Source organism: Pristiophorus japonicus, chromosome 18, assembly GCF_044704955.1.
Source record: "Pristiophorus japonicus isolate sPriJap1 chromosome 18, sPriJap1.hap1, whole genome shotgun sequence".
Classification (NCBI taxonomy): Eukaryota; Metazoa; Chordata; class Chondrichthyes; family Pristiophoridae; genus Pristiophorus; species Pristiophorus japonicus.
In genome coordinates this window covers 29,585,471-29,602,888 of record NC_091994.1, presented here as the reverse complement: position 1 = coordinate 29,602,888, position 17,418 = coordinate 29,585,471, and the positions used below count along the sequence as shown (strand labels likewise).

The 17,418-nt window shown below is 40.0% G+C and overlaps 1 protein-coding gene across 1 annotated transcript in view; it reads right to left on the bottom strand.

Annotated features, from left to right (window-relative positions):
- Window positions 1-14,322, bottom strand: part of LOC139229008 (mucin-3B-like) — a 102,660-nt gene extending 88,338 nt beyond the window's left edge. Inside the window, exons 1-43 of the mRNA XM_070860672.1 lie at window positions 14,313-14,322; window positions 14,081-14,200; window positions 13,695-13,874; window positions 13,413-13,574; window positions 13,152-13,328; window positions 12,706-12,822; window positions 12,320-12,499; window positions 12,039-12,200; window positions 11,787-11,954; window positions 11,349-11,468; window positions 10,963-11,142; window positions 10,681-10,842; window positions 10,420-10,596; window positions 9,974-10,090; window positions 9,588-9,767; window positions 9,307-9,468; window positions 9,055-9,222; window positions 8,617-8,736; window positions 8,231-8,410; window positions 7,949-8,110; window positions 7,688-7,864; window positions 7,248-7,364; window positions 6,862-7,041; window positions 6,581-6,742; window positions 6,329-6,496; window positions 5,891-6,010; window positions 5,505-5,684; window positions 5,224-5,385; window positions 4,972-5,139; window positions 4,534-4,653; window positions 4,148-4,327; window positions 3,866-4,027; window positions 3,605-3,766; window positions 3,159-3,275; window positions 2,773-2,952; window positions 2,492-2,653; window positions 2,240-2,407; window positions 1,802-1,921; window positions 1,416-1,595; window positions 1,134-1,295; window positions 873-1,049; window positions 427-543; window positions 41-220 (exon numbers count right to left, since the gene is read on the bottom strand). Coding sequence (XP_070716773.1) covers window positions 41-220; window positions 427-543; window positions 873-1,049; window positions 1,134-1,295; window positions 1,416-1,595; window positions 1,802-1,921; window positions 2,240-2,407; window positions 2,492-2,653; window positions 2,773-2,952; window positions 3,159-3,275; window positions 3,605-3,766; window positions 3,866-4,027; window positions 4,148-4,327; window positions 4,534-4,653; window positions 4,972-5,139; window positions 5,224-5,385; window positions 5,505-5,684; window positions 5,891-6,010; window positions 6,329-6,496; window positions 6,581-6,742; window positions 6,862-7,041; window positions 7,248-7,364; window positions 7,688-7,864; window positions 7,949-8,110; window positions 8,231-8,410; window positions 8,617-8,736; window positions 9,055-9,222; window positions 9,307-9,468; window positions 9,588-9,767; window positions 9,974-10,090; window positions 10,420-10,596; window positions 10,681-10,842; window positions 10,963-11,142; window positions 11,349-11,468; window positions 11,787-11,954; window positions 12,039-12,200; window positions 12,320-12,499; window positions 12,706-12,822; window positions 13,152-13,328; window positions 13,413-13,574; window positions 13,695-13,874; window positions 14,081-14,200; window positions 14,313-14,322 — 6,625 coding nt within the window. The remainder of the gene's footprint in view (window positions 1-40; window positions 221-426; window positions 544-872; window positions 1,050-1,133; window positions 1,296-1,415; window positions 1,596-1,801; window positions 1,922-2,239; window positions 2,408-2,491; window positions 2,654-2,772; window positions 2,953-3,158; window positions 3,276-3,604; window positions 3,767-3,865; window positions 4,028-4,147; window positions 4,328-4,533; window positions 4,654-4,971; window positions 5,140-5,223; window positions 5,386-5,504; window positions 5,685-5,890; window positions 6,011-6,328; window positions 6,497-6,580; window positions 6,743-6,861; window positions 7,042-7,247; window positions 7,365-7,687; window positions 7,865-7,948; window positions 8,111-8,230; window positions 8,411-8,616; window positions 8,737-9,054; window positions 9,223-9,306; window positions 9,469-9,587; window positions 9,768-9,973; window positions 10,091-10,419; window positions 10,597-10,680; window positions 10,843-10,962; window positions 11,143-11,348; window positions 11,469-11,786; window positions 11,955-12,038; window positions 12,201-12,319; window positions 12,500-12,705; window positions 12,823-13,151; window positions 13,329-13,412; window positions 13,575-13,694; window positions 13,875-14,080; window positions 14,201-14,312) is intronic.
- Between the last annotated feature and the right edge of the window lie 3,096 nt (window positions 14,323-17,418).

The following is a 17,418-nucleotide window of genomic DNA, read 5'->3' as shown; positions in this document are numbered from 1 at the left end:
AATAGTGTTCGACAAAGTGCTGCAGTGGTTTCCATCCTACCTGTTTCAGTGATAACTGATGTCAGTGTTGTACTTCCTGGTGAAGATGATTGTGTGGCTGAGCTTGGTCTTGTTGATATGGAATTTGTTGCCTGCACTGTAGTGGCAGATGAATGTTTTGCCTGTGCAGATGTTATTACTGATGACCCAGGTTTAGTTGAAGTGTCTGCAGTGGATGCACCTTTTCAAAGAACAGAATCATTTCAGCACATGAATTCTACAATCCATATTGTGCAAGGATGTAACAAATACAGGTTCTTGTTTCAAGACACAGAATTTCAACTTGCTCTCTTACATGAAACTCCACATCGTAAAACAAACAACGAATTAAAAGAGAGCACTGCAAATTATTGTCCCACAAAGTATTGTATAATTGATTTGTCTTACTTGTTTCCATTGTGGATGATGTCACAGTTGTGCTCACTGAGGAAGATGATTGTGTTGGTGATGACTTTGCTGTCTCTGTTGTACTGAGCACTGTAGATGTTAACTGTGGAAAGGTTGCTGCAAATGAAAAGGAAGATGGTTAATTGAGCTTCCTTGATTCCATTTTGGAAAGAACAGAATTCTAACCCTTTGCAATCTTTATAGGGCAGATTGTATGATCCTGTGCTACCACTTGAAAATCAGTGCTTGAAGAGACCGTGACCTAGACCTTCAGGGTTACATGACTTCAGCCCGCTCTGTGCCCAACGATTCCTTCAAGACGTCTAACTGCTTGGAGCATGGGATTGGGGAATTTTGCCTTCTAAACCAACATTTCACAAATTCTTAACGAAAAAAACCTTACTTGTAAAGTTTCACAAAGTGTGGGGTCATAATTTCCATCGTACCTGTTTCGGTTGTAACAGGTGACACGAACGTGCTTGTCAGGGAATATAATTCAGATGGTGAAATTGGTGGTGTTGATATAGAATTTGTTGTGACTGCTGTACCAGAAGATGACAATGTTGATAGTGGAGATGATGGAGATGACTCAATAGCAGATGATCGCACTGTACTGGATCCACCTTCAGAAAGCAAAAAAATAAATCTTTTTCTGGCCGTGAATGTCATATTGTACACCATGTATTGCATCATTGACTTTGTCTTACTTGATTCAGTTGTGAATAATGTCCCAGTATTGCTTGTCAGTGGAGGTGATTGTGTTGTTGGGGAATTTGTTGTCTCTCTTGTACCAATGGATGACACTGATGAATGTGGAGTTGTTTCTGGAGATGATGTGAATGGAGTTGATGCTGATATACTTGTTGCACCTTTTGATAAAAGAGTAATATCATTCTTTGTGAACTTTACTTTTCCACTTTTCGAAATTTGTTAAAGCCTTGCATTGACAAATAGTGTTCGACAAAGTGCTGCAATGGTTTCCATCCTACCTGTTTCAGTGGTAACTGATGTCAATGTCGTGCTTCGTGGTGAAGATGATTGTGTGGCTGAGCTTGGTCTTGTTGATATGGAATTTGTTGCCTGCACTGTACTGCCAGATGAAGGTGTTGACTGTGCAGATGTTATTACTGATGAACCAGGTTTAGTTGATGTGGCTGCAATGGATGCACCTTTTGAAAGAACAAAATCATTTAAGCACATGAATTCTACAATCCATATTGTGCAAGGATGTAACAAATACAGTTTCTTGATTCAAGACACAGAATTTCAACATGCTCTCTTACATGAAACTCCACATTGTGAAACAAACAATAAATTAAAAGAGAGTACTGCAAACTGTTGTCCCACAAAATGTTGTACAATTGTTTTGTCTTACTTGTTTCCATTGTGGCTAATGTCGCAGTAGTGCTCGCTGTGGAAGATGATTGAGTTGGTGATGAATTTACTGTCTCTTTTTTCAATGATAGCACTGTAGATGTTGACTGTGGAAAGGTTGCTGCAAATAAAAAAGAAGATGGTTAATGGAGCTCTCGTGGATTCCATTTTGGAAAGAACAGAATTCTACCCCTATGCAATATTCATAGGGCAGATTGTGTGATTTTGTGCTATCACTGAAAAAAGAGACTGTGGCCTAGATGTTCTGGATTACAGGACTTCAGCCCTCTCTGTGCCCTGCGCTTCCGTCAAGACGTCTAACTGCTTGGAGCATGGGATTGGGGAATGTTGCCTTCGAATCCAACATTTCACAAATTCTTAACTCAAAAACCTTACTTGTAAAGTTTCACAAAGTACGGTGACATAAGTTCCATCGTACCTGTTTCAGTTGTAGCAAGTGACACTGTCGTGCTTGTCGGGGATGATGATTCTGATGGTGAAATTGGTGGTGTTGGTATAGAATTTGTTGTGACTCCTGTACCAGAAGATGACAATGTTGACAGTAGAGATGACTCAAAGGCAGATGATCGCACTGTACTGGGTTCACCTTTAGAAAGCAAAAAAATGAATAATTTTTTTTGCCTGAATGTCATATTATACATCATCTATTGCATCATTGATTTTGTCTTACTTGTTTCAGTTGTGAATAATGTCCCAGTACTTCTTGTCAGTTGAGTTGATTGTGTTGGTGGGGAATTTGTTGTCTCTCTTGTACCAATGGATGACACTGATGAATGTGGAGTTGTTTCTGGAGATGATGTGAATGGAGTTGATGCTGATATACTTGACGCACCTTGTGATAAAAGAGTATTATCAGTCTTTGTGAACTTTTCAATCCATTTGTTAGAAATTCTTAAAGTCTTGCAGTGACAAATAGTGTTCGACAAAGTGCTGCAGTGGTTTCCATCCTACCTGTTTCAGTGATAACTGATGTCAGTGTTGTACTTCCTGGTGAAGATGATTGTGTGGCTGAGCTTGGTCTTGTTGATATGGAATTTGTTGCCTGCACTGTAGTGGCAGATGAATGTTTTGCCTGTGCAGATGTTATTACTGATGACCCAGGTTTAGTTGAAGTGTCTGCAGTGGATGCACCTTTTCAAAGAACAGAATCATTTCAGCACATGAATTCTACAATCCATATTGTGCAAGGATGTAACAAATACAGGTTCTTGTTTCAAGACACAGAATTTCAACTTGCTCTCTTTCATGAACCTCCACATCGTAAAACAAACAACGAATTAAAAGAGAGCACTGCAAATTGTTGTCCCACAAAGTATTGTATAATTGATTTGTCTTACTTGCTTCCATTGTGGATGATGTCACAGTAGTGCTCACTGAGGAAGATGATTGTATTGGTGATGACTTTGCTGTCTCTGTTGTACTGAGCACTGTAGATGTTAACTGTGGAAAGGTTGCTGCAAATGAAAAGGAAGATGGTTAATTGAGCTTCCTTGATTCCATTTTGGAAAGAACAGAATTCTACCCCTTTGCAATCTTTATAGGGCAGATTGTATGATCCTGTGCTACCACTTGAAAATCAGTGCTTGAAGAGACCGTGACCTAGACCTTCAGGGTTACATGACTTCAGCCCGCTCTGTGCCCAACGATTCCTTCAAGACGTCTAACTGCTTGGAGCATGGGATTGGGGAATTTTGCCTTCTAAACCAACATTTCACAAATTCTTAACGAAAAAAACCTGACTTGTAAAGTTTCACAAAGTGTGGGGTCATAATTTTCATCGTACCTGTTTCGGTTGTAACAAGTGACACTAACGTGCTTGTCAGGGAATATGATTCAGATGGTGAAATTGGTGGTGTTGATATAGAATTTGTTGTGACTGCTGTACCAGAAGATGACAATGTTGATAGTGGAGATGATGGAGATGACTCAATAGCAGATGATCGCACTGTACTGGATCCACCTTCAGAAAGCAAAAAAATAAATATTTTTCTGGCCGTGAATGTCATATTGTACACCATGTATTGCATCATTGACTTTGTCTTACTTGATTCAGTTGTGAATAATGTCCCAGTATTGCTTGTCAGTGGAGGTGATTGTGTTGTTGGGGAATTTGTTGTCTCTCTTGTACCAATGGATGACACTGATGAATGTGGAGTTGTTTCTGGAGATGATGTGAATGGAGTTGATGCTGATATACTTGTCGCACCTTTTGATAAAAGAGTAATATCATTCTTTGTGAACTTTTCTTTTCCACTTTTCGAAATTTGTTAAAGCCTTGCATTGACAAATAGTGTTCGACAAAGTGCTGCAATGGTTTCCATCCTACCTGTTTCACTGGTAACTGATGTCAATGTCGTGCTTCGTGTTGAAGATGATTGTGTGGCTGAGCTTGGTCTTGTTGATATGGAATTTGTTGTCTGCACTGTACTGCCAGATGAAGGTGTTGACTGTGCAGATGTTATTACTGATGAACCAGGTTTAGTTGATGTGGCTGCAATGGATGCACCTTTTGAAAGAACAAAATCATTTAAGCACATGAATTCTACAATCCATACTGTGCAAGGATGTAACAAATACAGTTTCGTGATTCAAGACACTGAATTTCATACTGCTCTCTTACATGAAACTCCACATTGTGAAACAAACAATAAATTAAAAGAGAGTACTGCAAACTGTTGTCCCACAAAATGTTGTACAATTGTTTTGTCTTACTTGTTTCCATTGTGGCTAATGTCGCAGTAGTGCTCACTGTGGAAGATGATTGAGTTGGTGATGAATTTACTGTCACTTTTTTCAATGATAGCACTGTAGATGTTGACTGTGGAAAGGTTGCTGCAAATAAAAAAGAAGATGGTTAATGGAGCTCTCGTGGATTCCATTTTGGAAAGAACAGAATTCTACCCCTATGCAATATTCATAGGGCAGATTGTGTGATTTTGTGCTATCACTGAAAAAAGAGACTGTGGCCTAGATGTTCTGGATTACAGGACTTCAGCCCTCTCTGTGCCCTGCGCTTCCGTCAAGACGTCTAACTGCTTGGAGCATGGGATTGGGGAATGTTGCTTTCGAATCCAACATTTCACAAATTCTTAACTCAAAAACCTTACTTGTAAAGTTTCACAAAGTGCGGTGACATAAGTTCCATCGTACCTGTTTCAGTTGTAGCAAGTGACACTGTCGTGCTTGTCGGGGAAGTTGATTCTGATGGTGAAATTGGTGGTGTTGGTATAGAATTTGTTGTGACTGCTGTACCAGAAGATGACAATGTTGACAGTAGAGATGATTCAAAGGCAGATGATCGCACTGTACTGGGTTCACCTTTCGAAAGCAAAAAAATGAATAATTTTTTTTGCCTGAATGTCATATTGTACATCATCTATTGCATCATTGACTTTGTCTTACTTGTTTCAGTTGTGAATAATGTCCCAGTATTTCTTGTCAGTAGAGTTGATTGTGTTGGTGGGGAATTTGTTGTCTCTCTTGTACCAATGGATGACACTGATGAATGTGGAGTTGTTTCTGGAGATGATGTGAATGGAGTTGATGCTGATATACTTGACGCACCTTGTGATAAAAGAGTATTATCAGTCTTTGTGAACTTTTCAATCCATTTGTTAGAAATTCTTAAAGTCTTGCAGTGACAAATAGTGTTCGACAAAGTGCTGCAGTGGTTTCCATCCTACCTGTTTCAGTGATAACTGATGTCAGTGTTGTACTTCCTGGTGAAGATGATTGTGTGGCTGAGCTTGGTCTTGTTGATATGGAATTTGTTGCCTGCACTGTAGTGGCAGATGAATGTTTTGCCTGTGCAGATGTTATTACTGATGACCCAGGTTTAGTTGAAGTGTCTGCAGTGGATGCACCTTTTCAAAGAACAGAATCATTTCAGCACATGAATTCTACAATCCATATTGTGCAAGGATGTAACAAATACAGGTTCTTGTTTCAAGACACAGAATTTCAACATGCTCTCTTACATGAAACTCCACATTGTAAAACAAACAATAAATTAAAAGAGAGTACTGCAAACTGTTGTCCCACAAAATGTTGTGCAATTGTTTTGTCTTACTTGTTTCCATTGTGGCTAATGTCGCAGTAGTGCTCGCTGTGGAAGATGATTGAGTTGGTGATGAATTTACTGTCTCTTTTTTCAATGATAGCACTGTAGATGTTGACTGTGGAAAGGTTGCTGCAAATAAAAAAGAAGATGGTTAATGGAGCTCTCGTGGATTCCATTTTGGAAAGAACAGAATTCTACCCCTATGCAATATTCATAGGGCAGATTGTGTGATTTTGTGCTATCACTGAAAAAAGAGACTGTGGCCTAGATGTTCTGGATTACAGGACTTCAGCCCTCTCTGTGCCCTGCGCTTCCGTCAAGACGTCTAACTGCTTGGAGCATGGGATTGGGGAATGTTGCCTTCGAATCCAACATTTCACAAATTCTTAACTCAAAAACCTTACTTGTAAAGTTTCACAAAGTACGGTGACATAAGTTCCATCGTACCTGTTTCAGTTGTAGCAAGTGACACTGTCGTGCTTGTCGGGGAAGATGATTCTGATGGTGAAATTGGTGGTGTTGGTATAGAATTTGTTGTGACTGCTGTACCAGAAGATGACAATGTTGACAGTAGAGATGACTCAAAGGCAGATGATCGCACTGTACTGGGTTCACCTTTCGAAAGCAAAAAAATGAATAATTTTTTTTGCCTGAATGTCATATTGTACATCATCTATTGCATCATTGACTTTGTCTTACTTGTTTCAGTTGTGAATAATGTCCCAGTACTTCTTGTCAGTTGAGTTGATTGTGTTGGTGGGGAATTTGTTGTCTCTCTTGTACCAATGGATGACACTGATGAATGTGGAGTTGTTTCTGGAGATGATGTGAATGGAGTTGATGCTGATATACTTGATGCACCTTGTGATAAAAGAGTATTATCAGTCTTTGTGAACTTTTCAATCCATTTGTCAGAAATTCTTAAAGTCTTGCAGTGACAAATAGTGTTCGACAAAGTGCTGCAGTGGTTTCCATCCTACCTGTTTCAGTGATAACTGATGTCAGTGTTGTACTTCCTGGTGAAGATGATTGTGTGGCTGAGCTTGGTCTTGTTGATATGGAATTTGTTGCCTGCACTGTAGTGGCAGATGAATGTTTTGCCTGTGCAGATGTTATTACTGATGACCCAGGTTTAGTTGAAGTGTCTGCAGTGGATGCACCTTTTCAAAGAACAAAATCATTTCAGCACATGAATTCTACAATCCATATTGTGCAAGGATGTAACAAATACAGGTTCTTGTTTCAAGACACAGAATTTCAACTTGCTCTCTTACATGAAACTCCACATCGTAAAACAAACAACGAATTAAAAGAGAGCACTGCAAATTGTTGTCCCACAAAGTATTGTATAATTGATTTGTCTTACTTGTTTCCATTGTGGATGATGTCACAGTAGTGCTCACTGAGGAAGATGATTGTGTTGGTGATGACTTTGCTGTCTCTGTTGTACTGAGCACTGTAGATGTTAACTGTGGAAAGGTTGCTGCAAATGAAAAGGAAGATGGTTAATTGAGCTTCCTTGATTCCATTTTGGAAAGAACAGAATTCTTTGCAATCTTTATAGGGCAGATTGTATGATCCTGTGCTACCACTTGAAAATCAGTGCTTGAAGAGACCGTGACCTAGACCTTCAGGGTTACATGACTTCAGCCCGCTCTGTGCCCAACGATTCCTTCAAGACGTCTAACTGCTTGGAGCATGGGATTGGGGAATTTTGCCTTCTAAACCAACATTTCACAAATTCTTAATGAAAAAAACCTGACTTGTAAAGTTTCACAAAGTGTGGGGTCATAATTTCCATCGTACCTGTTTCGCTTGTAACAGGTGACACGAACGTGCTTGTCAGGGAATATGATTCAGATGGTGAAATTGGTGGTGTTGATATAGAATTTGTTGTGACTGCTGTACCAGAAGATGACAATGTTGATAGTGGAGATGATGGAGATGACTCAATAGCAGATGATCGCACTGTACTGGATCCACCTTCAGAAAGCAAAAAAATAAATCTTTTTCTGGCCGTGAATGTCATATTGTACACCATGTATTGCATCATTGACTTTGTCTTACTTGATTCAGTTGTGAATAATGTCCCAGTATTGCTTGTCAGTGGAGGTGATTGTGTTGTTGGGGAATTTGTTGTCTCTCTTGTACCAATGGATGACACTGATGAATGTGGAGTTGTTTCTGGAGATGATGTGAATGGAGTTGATGCTGATATACTTGTCGCACCTTTTGATAAAAGAGTAATATCATTCTTTGTGAACTTTTCTTTTCCACTTTTCGAAATTTGTTAAAGCCTTGCATTGACAAATAGTGTTCGACAAAGTGCTGCAATGGTTTCCATCCTACCTGTTTCACTGGTAACTGATGTCAATGTCGTGCTTCGTGGTGAAGATGATTGTGTGGCTGAGCTTGGTCTTGTTGATATGGAATTTGTTGTCTGCACTGTACTGCCAGATGAAGGTGTTGACTGTGCAGATGTTATTACTGATGAATCAGGTTTAGTTGATGTGGCTGCAATGGATGCACCTTTTGAAAGAACAAAATCATTTAAGCACATGAGTTCTACAATCCATACTGTGCAAGGATGTAACAAATACAGTTTCTTGATTCAAGACACAGAATTTCAACATGCTCTCTTACATGAAACTCCACATTGTAAAACAAACAATAAATTAAAAGAGAGTACTGCAAACTGTTGTCCCACAAAATGTTGTACAATTGTTTTGTCTTACTTGTTTCCATTGTGGCTAATGTCGCAGTAGTGCTCGCTGTGGAAGATGATTGAGTTGGTGATGAATTTACTGTCTCTTTTTTCAATGATAGCACTGTAGATGTTGACTGTGGAAAGGTTGCTGCAAATAAAAAAGAAGATGGTTAATGAAGCTCTCGTGGATTCCATTTTGGAAAGAACAGAATTCTACCCCTATGCAATATTCATAGGGCAGATTGTGTGATTTTGTGCTATCACTGAAAAAAGAGACTGTGGCCTAGATGTTCTGGATTACAGGACTTCAGCCCTCTCTGTGCCCTGCGCTTCCGTCAAGACGTCTAACTGCTTGGAGCATGGGATTGGGGAATGTTGCCTTCGAATCCAACATTTCACAAATTCTTAACTCAAAAACCTTACTTGTAAAGTTTCACAAAGTACGGTGACATAAGTTCCATCGTACCTGTTTCAGTTGTAGCAAGTGACACTGTCGTGCTTGTCGGGGAAGATGATTCTGATGGTGAAATTGGTGGTGTTGGTATAGAATTTGTTGTGACTGCTGTACCAGAAGATGACAATGTTGACAGTAGAGATGACTCAAAGGCAGATGATCGCACTGTACTGGGTTCACCTTTAGAAAGCAAAAAAATGAATAATTTTTTTTGCCTGAATGTCATATTGTGCATCATCTATTGCATCATTGACTTTGTCTTACTTGTTTCAGTTGTGAATAATGTCCCAGTACTTCTTGTCAGTTGAGTTGATTGTGTTGGTGGGGAATTTGTTGTCTCTCTTGTACCAATGGATGACACTGATGAATGTGGAGTTGTTTCTGGAGATGATGTGAATGGAGTTGATGCTGATATACTTGATGCACCTTGTGATAAAAGAGTATTATCAGTCTTTGTGAACTTTTCAATCCATTTGTTAGAAATTCTTAAAGTCTTGCAGTGACAAATAGTGTTCGACAAAGTGCTGCAGTGGTTTCCATCCTACCTGTTTCAGTGATAACTGATGTCAGTGTTGTACTTCCTGGTGAAGATGATTGTGTGGCTGAGCTTGGTCTTGTTGATATGGAAATTGTTGCCTGCACTGTAGTGGCAGATGAATGTTTTGCCTGTGCAGATGTTATTACTGATGACCCAGGTTTAGTTGAAGTGTCTGCAGTGGATGCACCTTTTCAAAGAACAGAATCATTTCAGCACATGAATTCTACAATCCATATTGTGCAAGGATGTAACAAATACAGGTTCTTGTTTCAAGACACAGAATTTCAACTTGCTCTCTTACATGAAACTCCACATCGTAAAACAAACAGCGAATTAAAAGAGAGCACTGCAAATTGTTGTCCCACAAAGTATTGTATATTTGATTTGTCTTACTTGTTTCCATTGTGGATGATGTCACAGTAGTGCTCACTGAGGAAGATGATTGTGTTGGTGATGACTTTGCTGTCTCTGTTGTACTGAGCACTGTAGATGTTAACTGTGGAAAGGTTGCTGCAAATGAAAAGGAAGATGGTTAATTGAGCTTCCTCGATTCCATTTTGGAAAGAACAGAATTCTACCCCTTTGCAATCTTTATAGGGCAGATTGTATGATCCTGTGCTACCACTTGAAAATCAGTGCTTGAAGAGACCGTGACCTAGACCTTCAGGGTTACATGACTTCAGCCCACTCTGTGCCCAACGATTCCTTCAAGACGTCTAACTGCTTGGAGCATGGGATTGGGGAATTTTGCCTTCTAAACCAACATTTCACAAATTCTTAATGAAAAAAACCTGACTTGTAAAGTTTCACAAAGTGTGGGGTCATAATTTTCATCGTACCTGTTTCGGTTGCAACAAGTGACACTAACGTGCTTGTCAGGGAATATAATTCAGATGGTGAAATTGGTGGTGTTGATATAGAATTTGTTGTGACTGCTGTACCAGAAGATGACAATGTTGATAGTGGAGATGATGGAGATGACTCAATAGCAGATGATCGCACTGTACTGGATCCACCTTCAGAAAGCAAAAAAATAAATCTTTTTCTGGCCGTGAATGTCATATTGTACACCATGTATTGCATCATTGACTTTGTCTTACTTGATTCAGTTGTGAATAATGTCCCAGTATTGCTTGTCAGTGGAGGTGATTGTGTTGTTGGGGAATTTGTTGTCTCTCTTGTACCAATGGATGACACTGATGAATGTGGAGTTGTTTCTGGAGATGATGTGAATGGAGTTGATGCTGATATACTTGTCGCACCTTTTGATAAAAGAGTAATATCATTCTTTGTGAACTTTACTTTTCCACTTTTCGAAATTTGTTAAAGCCTTGCATTGACAAATAGTGTTCGACAAAGTGCTGCAATGGTTTCCATCCTACCTGTTTCACTGGTAACTGATGTCAATGTCGTGCTTCGTGGTGAAGATGATTGTGTGGCTGAGCTTGGTCTTGTTGATATGGAATTTGTTGTCTGCACTGTACTGCCAGATGAAGGTGTTGACTGTGCAGATGTTATTACTGATGAACCAGGTTTAGTTGATGTGGCTGCAATGGATGCACCTTTTGAAAGAACAAAATCATTTAAGCACATGAATTCTACAATCCATACTGTGCAAGGATGTAACAAATACAGTTTCTTGATTCAAGACACAGAATTTCAACATGCTCTCTTACATGAAACTCCACATTGTAAAACAAACAATAAATTAAAAGAGAGTACTGCAAACTGTTGTCCCACAAAATGTTGTACAATTGTTTTGTCTTACTTGTTTCCATTGTGGCTAATGTCGCAGTAGTGCTCACTGTGGAAGATGATTGAGTTGGTGATGAATTTACTGTCTCTTTTTTCAATGATAGCACTGTAGATGTTGACTGTGGAAAGGTTGCTGCAAAGAAAAAAGAAGATGGTTAATGGAGCTCTCGTGGATTCCATTTTGGAAAGAACAGAATTCTACCCCTATGCAATATTCATAGGGCAGATTGTGTGATTTTGTGCTATCACTGAAAAAAGAGACTGTGGCCTAGATGTTCTGGATTACAGGACTTCAGCCCTCTCTGTGCCCTGTGTTTCCGTCAAGACGTCTAACTGCTTGCAGCATGGGATTGGGGAATGTTGCTTTCGAATCCAACATTTCACAAATTCTTAACTCAAAAACCTTACTTGTAAAGTTTCACAAAGTGCGGTGACATAAGTTCCATCGTACCTGTTTCAGTTGTAGCAAGTGACACTCTCGTGCTTGTCGGGGAAGATGATTCTGATGGTGAAATTGGTGGTGTTGGTATAGAATTTGTTGTGACTGCTGTACCAGAAGATGACAATGTTGACTGTAGAGATGACTCAAAGGCAGATGATCGCACTGTACTGGGTTCACCTTTAGAAAGCAAAAAAATGAATAATTGTTTTTGCCTGAATGTCATATTGTACATCATCTATTGCATCATTGACTTTGTCTTACTTGTTTCAGTTGTGAATAATGTCCCAGTACTTCTTGTCAGTTGAGTTGATTGTGTTGGTGGGGAATTTGTTGTCTCTCTTGTACCAATGGATGACACTGATGAATGTGGAGTTGTTTCTGGAGATGATGTGAATGGAGTTGATGCTGATATACTTGACGCACCTTGTGATAAAAGAGTATTATCAGTCTTTGTGAACTTTTCAATCCATTTGTTAGAAATTCTTAAAGTCTTGCAGTGACAAATAGTGTTCGACAAAGTGCTGCAGTGGTTTCCATCCTACCTGTTTCAGTGATAACTGATGTCAGTGTTGTACTTCCTGGTGAAGATGATTGTGTGGCTGAGCTTGGTCTTGTTGATATGGAATTTGTTGCCTGCACTGTAGTGGCAGATGAATGTTTTGCCTGTGCAGATGTTATTACTGATGACCCAGGTTTAGTTGAAGTGTCTGCAGTGGATGCACCTTTTCAAAGAACAGAATCATTTCAGCACATGAATTCTACAATCCATATTGTGCAAGGATGTAACAAATACAGGTTCTTGTTTCAAGACACAGAATTTCAACTTGCTCTCTTACATGAAACTCCACATCGTAAAACAAACAACAAATTAAAAGAGAGCACTGCAAATTGTTGTCCCACAAAGTATTTTATAATTGATTTGTCTTACTTGTTTCCATTGTGGATGATGTCACAGTTGTGCTAACTGAGGAAGATGATTGTGTTGGTAATGACTTTGCTGTCTCTGTTGTACTGAGCACTGTAGATGTTAACTGTGGAAAGGTTGCTGCAAATGAAAAGGTAGATGGTTAATTGAGCTTCCTTGATTCCATTTTGGAAAGAACAGAATTCTACCCCTTTGCAATCTTTATAGGGCAGATTGTATGATCCTGTGCTACCACTTGAAAATCAGTGCTTGAAGAGACCGTGACCTAGACCTTCAGGGTTACATGACTTCAGCCCGCTCTGTGCCCAACGATTCCTTCAAGACGTCTAACTGCTTGGAGCATGGGATTGGGGAATTTTGCCTTCTAAACCAACATTTCACAAATTCTTAATGAAAAAAACCTGACTTGTAAAGTTTCACAAAGTGTGGGGTCATAATTTCCATCGTACCTGTTTCGGTTGTAACAGGTGACACGAACGTGCTTGTCAGGGAATATGATTCAGATGGTGAAATTGGTGGTGTTGATATAGAATTTGTTGTGACTGCTGTACCAGAAGATGACAATGTTGATAGTGGAGATGATGGAGATGACTCAATAGCAGATGATCGCACTGTACTGGATCCACCTTCAGATAGCAAAAAAATAAATCTTTTTCTGGCCGTGAATGTCATATTGTACACCATGTATTGCATCATTGACTTTGTCTTACTTGATTCAGTTGTGAATAATGTCCCAGTATTGCTTGTCAGTGGAAGTGATTGTGTTGTTGGGGAATTTGTTGTCTCTCTTGTACCAATGGATGACACTGATGAATGTGGAGTTGTTTCTGGAGATGATGTGAATGGAGTTGATGCTGATATACTTGTCGCACCTTTTGATAAAAGAGTAATATCATTCTTTGTGAACTTTACTTTTCCACTTTTCAAAATTTGTTAAAGCCTTGCATTGACAAATAGTGTTCGACAAAGTGCTGCAATGGTTTCCATCCTACCTGTTTCACTGGTAACTGATGTCAATGTCGTGCTTCGTGGTGAAGATGATTGTGTGGCTGAGCTTGGTCTTGTTGATATGGAATTTGTTGCCTGCACTGTACTGCCAGATGAAGGTGTTGACTGTGCAGATGTTATTACTGATGAACCAGGTTTAGTTGATGTGGCTGCAATGGATGCCCCTTTTGAAAGAACAAAATTATTTAAGCACATGAATTCTGCAATCCATACTGTGCAAGGATGTAACAAATACAGTTTCTTGATTCAAGACACAGAATTTCAACATGCTCTCTTACATGAAACTCCACATTGTTAAACAAACAATAAATTAAAAGAGAGTACTGCAAACTGTTGTCCCACAAAATGTTGTACAATTGTTTTGTCTTACTTGTTTCCATTGTGGCTAATGTCGCAGTAGTGCTCAATGTGGAAGATGATTGAGTTGGTGATGAATTTACTGTCTCTTTTTTCAATGATAGCACTGTAGATGTTGACTGTGGAAAGGTTGCTGCAAATAAAAAAGAAGATGGTTAATGGAGCTCTCGTGGATTCCACATTGTAAAACAGAGAGCACTGCAAACTGTTGTCCCACAATGTGTTGTATAATTGATTTGTCTTACTTGTTTCCATTGTGGCTAATGTCACAGTAGTGCTCACTATGGAAGATGATTGTGTTGGTGATGAATTTGCTGTCTCTGTTGTACTGAGCACTGTCGATGTTAACTGTAGAAAGTTTGCTGCAAGTGAAAAGGAATATGGTTAATTGAGCTGTCCTTGATTCATTTTTGGAAAGAACAGAATTCTACGCCATTGCAATCTTTTTCGGGCAGATTGTAGGTTCCTGTGCTCCCAGCGAAAGTGTGTGCTGGACGAGACCGTAGCCTCGACGATCAGGATTTCAGGACAGCACCCTCTCTGTGCACAATGCTGTCTTCACGACATCTAACTGCTTGGAGCATGAGATTGGGAATTTTGCCTTCTAAGCTAACATTTCACAAATTCTTCATTCAGTAACCGTACTTGCAGTATTTCACTAACTGGTGTCGTAAATTCCATTGTACCTGTTTCAGTTGTAGCAAGTGTCGCAAACGTGCTTATCGGGGAAGATGATTCTGATCCTGAAATTGATGGTGTTGTTGCAAAATTTGTTGTGTCTACTGTAGCAGAAGATGACCATGTTGACAGTGGAGATGATGGTGATGACTCAGTGGCAGATGATTGCAGTGCACTGGATCCCCCTTTCAAATTCAACACAAAATTATTTTACTGACCGTGAATTTCAGATTGTACACCATGTATTGCAAAATTGACTTTGTCTTACTTGTTTCAGTTGTGAATATTGTCCCAGTACTGCTTGTCAGTGGAGGTGACTGTGTTGATGAGGAATTTGTTGTCTCTCTTGTACCGACGGATGACACTGATGAATGTGGAGTTGTTTCTGGAGATGATGTGGATGTTGTTGATGCTGATATACTTGACGCACCTTTTGAAAAAACAGTAATATCTATGTTTGTGAAATTTTCAATCCACTTTTCTGAATTTCTTAAAGCCTTGCAGTGACAACTAATGTTCAACAAAGTGCTGCAACGGTTTCCATCCTACCTGTTTCAGTTGCAACTGATGTCAATGTTGTGCTTCCTGGTGAAGATGATTGTGTGGCTGAGCTTGGTCTTGTTGATATGGAATTTGTTGCCTGCACTATAGTGGCAGATGAAGGCGTTGCCTGTGCAGATGTTATTGCTGATGATCCAGATTTAGTTGATGTGGCTGCAATAGATGCACCTTTTGATATAATAGATTCATTTATGCGAATGAATTCTGCAATGGACGTAACAAATACAGTTTCTTGTTGCAAGACACAGAATTTCAACGTGCTCGCTTACATGAAACTCCACATTGTAAAACAACAAATGAATTAAAAGAGAGCACTGAAGCTGTTGTCCCACAAAGTATTGTAGAATTGTTTTGTCTTACTTGTTTCCATTGTGGCTAATGACACGGTCGTGCTCGCTGTGGAAGATGATTTTTTTGGTAATGAATTTGCTGTTTCTGTTTTACTGAGCACTATAGATGTTAACTGTGGAAAGTTTACTGTAAATGAAAAGGAATATGGTTAATGGAGTTGTTTTTGATTCCTTTTTGGAATGAACAGAATTCTACACCTTTGCAGTCTTTTTCGGGCAGGTTGTAGGATCCTGTGCTCCCAAAGAAACTGTGTGCTGGAAGAGACCGTGGCCTAGATTACAGGACTGCAGCCCTCTCTGTGCACAACGCTGTCTTCAGGACATCTAACTGCTTGTAACATGAGATGGGGAATTTTGCCTTCTAATCCAACATTTCACAAATTCTTAACTCAATAACCTTGCTTGCAGTACTTCACAAATACATCATACCTGTTTCAGTTGTAGCAAGTGTCACTATCGTGCTTGTCCAGGAAGATGATTCTGTTCGTGAGATTGGTGGTGTTGATATAGAATTTGTTGTGTCTATGGTAGCAGAAGATGACAATGTTGACAGTGGAGATGACGGAGATGACTCAATGGCAGATGATCGCACTGTACTGGATCCACCTTTCGAAATCAAAACAAAATTATTTTTCTGGCCATAAATTTCATGTTGCACACTGTTATGTATTTACCCCTTTGTAACCTGCATCACACCTGACCACCAGAGAGCCCACCTGTTGGAGTCCTGAGGAATCGCAGCATCCCTTGGGAGCACAGTACATAAGCAGGCCACCCACGAGGTACCTGCACTCTGGAATCTTAATAAAGGAGCTAAGGTCACACTTGCTCATTGCACACAGTACTCAGTCTCACCATTTATTATGAGTGTAACAATTGGCGATGAGGTAATGAACAACCGCACGAAAATGCAAAGAACAGTCGGCATCCTGGAGAAGTTCTCAGAAGGGGACAATTGGGAGACCTTCATGGAGAGACTCGACCAATACTTTGTGGCCAATGAGCTCGAAGGGGATGAGAACGCCACCAAACAAAGTGCGATCCTCCTAACTGTCTGTGGGGTAACAACCTATGGCCTCATGAAGAATCTCCTGGCCCCGGCAAAGCCAACAGAGAAATCCTATGAAGAATTGTGTACACTGGTCCGGGAGCACCTAAATCCTAAGGAAAGCGTTTTGATGATGAGATATCGGTTCTACACTCAGCGTCAACGTTCGGAGGGCCAGGAAGTGGCGAGCTGTGTCGCTGAACTAAGGCGCCTTGCAGGTCATTGTGAGTTTGAGGGATTCCTAGAACAAATGCTCAGAGACTTTTTTGTAGTGGGCATGGACATGAGCTAATCCTTCACATACTGTTGACTGTAGAAACTCCGAATCTGAGTAAAGCCATAACGATAGCCCAGGCATTTTTGTCCACCAGCAGCGACACTAAGCAGATTTCACAGAACAAAGAGGTTTCGGCCTGTACTGTGCATAAAGTAATGCCGGTTTTGAGCAGAAATGTACATGGCAGAAAGTACACGCCGGCTGCTGTGGCCCGACTTCAAGTGTCCCAGAGTCCGCCATCATCTGGTAATGCCTGTTGGCACTGCGGAGGTGATCATTGGCCCCATCAATGCCGCTTTAAGCACTATGCGTGCAATGGTTGCAGATGAATGGGACACCTCCAACGAATGTGCACCTTTATTGCATGCACCACTAATTTCCTGTTTGATGCCCTCCCCAGGATCACTACTACTGTTTGGAGGTCTGTACACAACTCC